Consider the following 8007-nt stretch of genomic DNA (forward strand, 5'->3'; position numbering starts at 1 on the left):
GGCGTCTCGGCGCTAAGGAAGAAGGAACGAAATAAACAAAGTTAGGGTTTGTGAAGAGCCATGTTTTTAAAGCTTGTTCTTCTGGTTGTGGCACTGGTGCTCTGTGGAAAGTATGTCCAGAATAAGAAAGTATTGTTTAATATGGACAACATCAGCGGCAAATGTCAACAGGTAGTCCGCACAGGAAATGGCGATTCTGCAGCTATTGAGATCATTTGTGCTGGGACGTATGCATCATACAATAATTTTCAGAGCAAAGTATATCCGGGGCCTTGAAAATGACATTGTGGATGCGTAGTCTCATTCACAGTGGAAGAGATTCTGTGGGCTTGCACCGGGACAGGACCACAATGCCAGAGGAGTTCTGGAACATAGGAGGTGGAGAAGGATTGAGTTATTGAAGGTTTATTGGTGCTCTCAACAAAAAAGACATATTCATAGGTTTGTGTGGAATGTTTGGCTCCAGGAGCACAGAGATGAACTTTAGAGATTGATGACGTGATTCATTTCATCGTGTCAATGACTGGGAAATGCTTGTCTTCTGTCACCGTACCTAGTAGGCCGGAAGGGATTGCATTTTATGGCAAGCTACTGTGGGATTATGAGCCGTACATGGGGGAAATGGGTAGGAGGGTTGTTGAGAGGTGGGTGAGGGAGATGTAGGAGGCTGATAACAATAGCATGTTTATGTTGGCTGCTCTGCTTTACGTGTGTAGGAATGTCAAGGAAGCCGGGTTTTTTCTTCATTAGTCATGGTGTGGTGGCTTTGTAGGGCCTTTAGGTGTCTAAGGTTTTGGGAACTGTAGATGTGAGTGGTTTGTGCTGGGACGAGGTGGTAAAAAAGAGAGGGTGTAAAGTGTGTCTGTGAAAATCAAAGACTGACCATTGGAGTTAGGGTGGGTTGGTGTTGTCAAGGTGATTTGTTTATACCCAGTAAATTGGTGCAATGTTCATTGTGAGGTTAGGGGGAGAAAATAGGTTTTTAGACATGATGATGGTTCCCAGCTTTCTAGTTTTCAGCTGCTTATGGTGTGACATACCAAAGCTTCAAGCGAAATGGCGGCGAAGAGGAGGTGCATGATGGGGAGAAGTATTGACGGCTCGCGCACAGTTATTCAACACTTGGGGCTGCCCCAACATTTTCATTGCCCACCTGGAGGAAAATTACTCAGTGCAGCTAAAAGGCTTGGGTTTGCTGAAAATTATAAAAAGAGACCTCAGACAGACTATGGTCGGGAACGGTCCTCGTGTGGACTAAAGTGATCCCTCTGAAAGATTTGCGCGTTGCAAGGACGCTGGCCTCTGCGGATGAAGCGAGCAGGAAGGAAAATAGAGAAATTGTGATTTTTTTTGTAGAGGAAGGACTAGGCAGATTTATGCACCCTGATATTAGATTTGAAGAATGTCCGTTTTTTACGAGGATGGGATGCAGTTATCAGCTGTAGGGATGGAGTTGCCATGGATGCAGTTGAAGACGCGTTGGCCTGATAGCTCTGGGAAAGGTTGTGGTAACAGTAGGATTGGGGACAGGTTTACCATCTGTTTTGGGATTTAACCTTGATTAGAAATGCTACTGGGTGGGTGGGACGGCTAAGGGGGGATGGGAGGGAGGGAATAGATGGTGCTTGGGCGAGTTCAAAGTTCATTGGGGAACGAACAGAAGGCGCTAATAAGTTAATAAGTTAAATTATCCAGAATATGAACAAGAAATGAGATGCATTCTCGTTAAGTACAAATACAATTGAAGAACGGTTGTATAGAGGTAGAGGGTATTCATTTGTTAGGTTTTTAATTATGTTTCATGAGGCCTCAATGTTAGTCTGTATAATCATGTGCCACGGATTTCATTGATATCATGTGCGCCTCTCTCATTAAAGTGGCCTTAATGTACAGAGTGATTTCTGGAATGTGCCACCTCGCCCAATAGGGATCTGGGGGGCAGGTGGCCTTGGAGGTCTTTTTGGGCAGGTGGTGCAGTCCAGGGACTTCTGGCGCTGGCACTGGGTAGGGGTAAGGATGCCTAGCTAGGTTAATAGTTCAAGTTTCGGGCATTAGGGTGCTCTTTGTGGGTAAATTCGGCATGCCAGCTTCCTACAGTAGGGGCTAGGTTTTGGTCCCCACCCTTCCTCCCCTGCAGTAGGGGTTAGGGCAGGGTTTGTTAGATAAATGTGTTAGGAGGGTTTTAGTTTTGATGGCTCAGGTGTGCAAAATTGTTTCCTAGAATGTAAAGGGGTTGTCACTGATGAGCAGGTACAGCAGGGACAGGTTTACAGTCTGTTTTGGGACTTTTCGTAGGGTGGTTACGCTACTGAGCAGGTGGATCAGCTCAGGTGGGGCAAGGGACGTGGGGTCGTTAGAGTTCAGAGTTCATTTGCACAGAAACGGAAGGCCTTGGTATGTCACGCAGGATATGAAAAGGACATGAGGTGCGTTCTTATTTAGTGCATTTGAAGGGCAGTTGTTTAGGGTATACCAGATGTTAGGTAGTTGGGTTCTGAATTATGTTTACTGAGGCCTTAATGTTAAGTCTGTATGGTGATATACCAATTGCTTTCGAAATATTTTGTGCGCCTGTTTCATCAAAGCAGTCTCTTCCACACACTTAAATGCGTAGCATGGCTTTTGGCGTGCGCTATCTCGCCCAAGCACCGGTGTGACCAATCCATTTAAATGCCCTGTAACTTCATTGAACTGTGGAGGAAGCAACACAGCCACTTGGTGAGGCACGCTTTTTTGTGCTTCAGGCACAACATCAGTGAGGTGGAGGCCTGCAATATACCAGGCCACCCCACAAAGTCAACCTTCTTCTACACATCAAAGAAAATGTGTACACAAATGACCCAGAAGGAAGTTTCACATTTTTATTAGGATGTTACAAAAGAAGCAATTGGCCATATCTGATGGAGCAGGTAGCACAACACGACGACTGACTGTATGTAGACTCTCTGAGCTTTCAGCAGGTTTCTATGTGTACCATCCTGGAGGCCATCTTGTTTTTGCTATAGACAGTCTTCCTGAGTTGAGATCACGGCTTATCGGTACTTGGAGGTCAGGACGGAAGACACCGCGGCCAGGAACTTGTCCCAGGCGGCCTGGCACTGAGGGGTGAAGTCAGCAGGGAAGTGGGCGGCCAGTGTAGCCTGAATGCAGTGAGAGAGCATCTGCAAGAGAGGAAAGCAAGAGTTGAACACCACAAACAACACCCGGAAAACGTGGAATACATAACCTGCCTGTCAAGCTCTGATCTGATGAATGTTGTTATATTCTGCAAAACAAATTCAGGAGCGGAAGTAACATGCACAGTTCGCAAGTTATTCCCCCTTCTTGATTAACTGGATGTAAATTGGATACCTGCCAATTTGCGAATCAGGGATATCACATTTTTGTGGGTGCACTTGTAATTAGCAATCTGATTTTGATTGGCTCCTCTGTGTCTGTCAATTTCAGAAAAGCATATAGAAAGTGTGCAGTTCTCACTGTGCAAAAGACGTCCATCGTTTTGCTCCAAATGCTATCTAAGAAATGGAACAGATGAGCCCTATTGGTATTTATTTTTATGTATTCACTTTTTTGGATTCAGGTGATTTAGGCCCACCTGGAAGTTTCCGGGGTCCACGCGGAGGTTGTAGGCGTGCAGGTCGCTGAGTTTAGACAGGGCCTGGTCCAGGCTGTCAATGTGCTTGGCTGCCTCGCCGATGGCGCCCAGGACCTTGCCCCCATGCCGCTTCACGTCAGCAGAGCCCGGGCTGAGGTCGAAGTGGCTGAAGTAGGTCCTACTCTGACCGAAGCTGGCAAACAACCTGGGAAAAAAAATACTTTTTTTTAAAAAACGCACTAAACACGTTCTTTGCAACTACGGAAGCATTTCCCCCCCATCTATCTCCCCGCTCTAAAAATAAGAAAAACATAAATAAAGAGCCTCGTTTTAAAACTAAAATTGGAAACAAACAACTTCTTTTTTACAGCAATAGATCAATGTCAGAGGATTGACAAATATTTTTTATATCACAGGTATCAAAATTCGAGCAAATGTTTAAGGAAAAAGCCTTTTTTGATCGGCTCTGCGGTTCCTGCTTCTAATTCATTAATACATTAACCATTACGCCTGTCTTCCTGTTTTCCTCGGTTGAGCTTCCTGGCGCCAAACAGTACGAAACGGAAATGAACTGGTGGCCCGTGTCCTGATGTTGTAGAACTCATGACATCTCCTCTACAGTCAGTAGCATGCAGACTGCAGCCACTTCCAACCTCCAGGGGGCGCTATTATTAAAGCTGCTCCCACAAGTCTTACGACACCACGGATCCTAACCTTTTCCACTCCTGTCGATTCTAACCCTTTCCCGCCTCACTCAAAGGCCCTGACTTCCTTCTACCTCCATAAAGGCTCTACGTTGTTAACACCTCATAATTTCTAGTGTTTTACCAGCAATCCAAAAGCTCTAACCTTTAACCAATGATTTACATTATAACCTGCAACCACCAATAGTGCGTCCCTCTTTCCACATCCTCAAAGGCTCTAGCCAGGAGGGGCCCTTGCATGTACGAGACGTCCATGAGGGAAAATTAAATAAATAATAAATTTTCCTTAGTCGTCGTCTGTTGAACCCCCGCCCCCCCGCCCACCCGGTCCCACCGCTCCACCTTTCTTACCTCCACAGCCCGCTGCTGGCTCTAACCTCTTTCCACCACCAATAATCCTCTAACCCAGAGCTTTCTAAACTGTGGGTCGCAACCCACTGGTTGGCCGTGAGCAGATTTTTGGTGGGTCATGAAAGTCCAAGCACTAAGGGCCATATGTATGAAACTTTGGTTTTGCGATTCTCAAATAGCGATTTTTAGAGAATCGCTATTTGAGAATCGCAAAATGCTATGTATGTAGGATTTGCAAATAATTTTGCGAATCATACATATTCCTTAATTGCGAATTGCAAATTGCAATTCGCAATTAAGGAATACCTCCCCATTCATTCCTATGGACCTAGAGGCCCATAGGAATGAATGAGAAGACATTCTCAATTTGCGATTCTCAATTAGAGAATCGCAAATTGAGAATGCAATTTCAAGTGTGCCAGGGTGTCAAAAGGACACCCTGTTGCACCCCTGAAATGAGCATGGGTGCACATGTGGCGCACATACATGCCCTAAGGAATGTGTGTGCGCCACATGCCACTTTGAAAAATGCAAAAATATGCATTTTTGAAAGAAATCGCAAATTACCACCAACCTGTAGTTGGTGGTAATTTGCAATTCCTTAAGGTCAAATTGCACTTTTTTGGTGCTTCTTACATTGCATTTAAGGAATCACAAAATTTGCGATTCCTTAAATGCAATTGCAAGATAAGGAATCGCAAATTTTGCGATTCCTTATTTTGCATGCAGATTTGCCTTCATACATACCACTTAGCAAAATTGCGATCGCAAACGCCGAAATTCGGCGATTTTCGGCGTTTGCGATCGCAATTTTGCTTGATACATATGGCCCTAAATGAAGATGTCTTTAAATTCTGTATTTACCTTCTCACATTTAGTGCCTTCAAATACAGAGGCCAAAAGTCAGCTATGTCTTCTGACAAATTGCTAGTTATATTCTTAACATGGGGATTGGGGTTTAGAAACTCCTCTCACTTTGCATTAAGAGAAAGGGAAGGCTGTAGAATGCCATTTTTGCAAAACACAACAAAGTGTAAATCTCTAAATGAACTGTACCCATTCAGCAGTCAGGAAAGCAAAAATGAAGCACATTTTATTTTGTAATTCTGAAGAGTGATGGAAACAAGCATTTTAATAGGATCAAAAAAATCAAGTCACTTTCCTTAGTGATGCGCAAATGATAAAGACTCACTGAAACCTGATTTCCAAACATTATCATTTGTGTGCTATATAGCTGTATCAGTAAAACTGTATGTCTGTGCAAAGTGTGTGGCCATTTCAATGGAGATTGTGCAGTCTCTAAATGACTGTGCGCCAGCGGCGTAGCTCAGGGCCGGACTGGGAACAGAAACTGGCCCTGGCAAACTGCTCAGCCTCTCCCCCTGGGGTGAGGGGGGGTGCAGCCGAGCAGTTTGCGAGGGCCGGTTGCGGCCGATTTTGCTACAGGGTGCCGATATTGCCGACCCCCAGTAACAAAAACGGCCCCCCAGGGGCCCAAAACCGGCCCCCACTCTAGTGGCCTACCCAGGAAACGCTCGGTGCCCGCTATGGCCAGTCAGGCCCTGGCGTAGCTGGACCTTTGGCCGCCCGTGGCGGTCCCTGGGTTTGCCGCATATAAGAGCGCCGAGGGGGGGGGGGCTTGTTTGCTGGTGATTTCTGCATTTGCTGCTCCGCGAAGGCCGTAGGTAAACGCCACCGCCCCCTTGCTACGCCACTGCTGTGTGCTACTGCACTATGCTTTGGTTACATTAATAAATCGCCCGCCTCATGTCCAATGAAGCTAGGTGGGCCACGTTCTAAAAATTGGGTCGCAGTTCTAAAAACTTTGGGAAGCACTGGTCTAAGCCAACCCCACCCAAGTACGTTGTAACTTCTTACAGCTCCCAAGCGGCTATAAACCTGCATGTTAATAATAAGCCAAAACAAATATCTCTCTGTTGCTTGAACCCCCAGCCTCAGGCCCCAGCAGCAGGCCTCATCCTTTCAAATGACGCAATCCCGGGCCACTGTCCCTCTTAAAGGATGCAGGGAAAGATGCCAACGTTTGTCAAGAAAACCTCAGCCCTACTGCTGGTTGATAAGGTGAATTAATCAAAATATGGCATTGTGCCATGCCAACAAGAGATGCCCTAATCAACATGTGCCAGGAATGTGTGCCAACAGTGTAGCCAAATCAACGCACATTTACACTGGGCTAAACGTACACCACCAATACCCTGACATTCAGGTTATATTTCTAAACACAATTTTAAAGTGAGCCCATTGCCATAGAGAAGTTAGAAACCACACCCAGTGTGTTTTACCAACTTCTAGCCCAAGGCTAGCGGTTTATGGGGTCGCCTGGCAGACTCTGACCACCCACACCAGCCTGCTCGCCCTCAGTGGCTGGTATACATGTGCCCCACCATGGCTGCTTCCTGAAATAAAAGGTTGCATGTGACCATCAATAACGTGACGTCAAAGAAGCTAGACCCTATCGATCGTCCTCACCTGTCCAGGGCTTCTCCCCCGAGGGCATCGCAGTGGCCGGAGATCTTCCCCCAGAGGCCGACCACCAGGGCCTTCTCTTCAGCAGACAGAACCATCTTGAGCGGTGAGTGCTGGCGGGCTCAGGATTCACAAGAGATGGAAGTTGGAGACAGTCGGTGCTGTGTGCTGGGCAGAGCCCCTTTTAAAGGGGAAGGGGGCCGAGGAGCCTGGCAGCCTTCCACCGTGATTGGGCAGTTTTGGGTTCCACCCAAGGAGGCGGGGCTATCTTATCTCTTCTCAAACACTGCCAGGGAGTAGGGGGTCTTGGCAGCCTGAGGTGCAGAAACACCTTATCTGTAGGTCACGTCTTTCAGTGACTTGACAAAAAAGAAAGAAAAGCCTGGAATAACAAAGACCTATTTTACAGTGTGCTGGAATGATTTCAGCTGTTACTGCTATAGCAACAAGCCCGTCTTCCAAAAGCCTCATTCATAGTTTAAAGAAATCAAACACGGCGTAGTAATAGTTTTTTTTTTTTTAATTTCGCACCTTATTGTCCCTCTGACGGTGACAAAGACGGATTGTTAGATATTGTCCGAGTTATAATGGCATCACAAAATGCCCCAACTTTGAAATGAGTTCAAAATCAGGAGGAGATGAGTAGAAATCTTAGGTTATGGGAGAATGGCAACTTTTTGAGGTGCTCATAAATCCAGTCTTTCTGCTGATGAGGATTTAAGTAAGGTCTATATAGAAGGGTTTGATGTCTGATCTGTGACTAGGACACAGTATTGCGGTGTTATACCTATTTACACAAAGTGCAGCCTAGCACAAACACAGGCATACTTGCACCATGGGCCTTGGGCAACTGCATTGCATATGGAATTT

General features: G+C 46.0%; 1 protein-coding gene across 1 annotated transcript; it reads right to left on the reverse strand.

The window, feature by feature from the left end:
* Positions 1-2847: 2847 nt before the first annotated feature.
* Positions 2848-7302, reverse strand: LOC146790070 (hemoglobin larval subunit alpha-like). Its single transcript, XM_085628427.1, has 3 exons — positions 7141-7302; positions 3596-3800; positions 2848-3161 (listed from the first exon to the last, which is right to left on the reverse strand). The coding sequence occupies exons 1-3, from the start codon at positions 7233-7235 to the stop codon at positions 3033-3035; spliced, it is 429 nt and encodes a 142-aa protein (XP_085484553.1). The 5' UTR covers positions 7236-7302; the 3' UTR covers positions 2848-3032.
* Positions 7303-8007: the final 705 nt, after the last annotated feature.

The sequence above is a fragment of the Triturus cristatus genome, chromosome 10, assembly GCF_964204655.1.
Source record: "Triturus cristatus chromosome 10, aTriCri1.1, whole genome shotgun sequence".
In the NCBI taxonomy this organism is placed as follows: Eukaryota; Metazoa; Chordata; class Amphibia; order Caudata; family Salamandridae; genus Triturus; species Triturus cristatus.

Excerpts from the sequence above, each read along its gene's own strand:
- LOC146790070 (XM_085628427.1), bottom strand. The coding sequence starts at position 7,235 with ATGGTTCTGTCTGCTGAAGAGAAGGCCCTGGTGGTCGGCCTCTGGGGG. Across the intron at positions 3,801-7,140 it reads GGGGGAGAAGCCCTGGACAG|GTTGTTTGCCAGCTTCGGTC; the intron begins GTGAGGACGATC and ends TTTTTTTCCCAG. Across the intron at positions 3,162-3,595 it reads TGGACCCCGGAAACTTCCAG|ATGCTCTCTCACTGCATTCA; the intron begins GTGGGCCTAAAT and ends CCTCTCTTGCAG.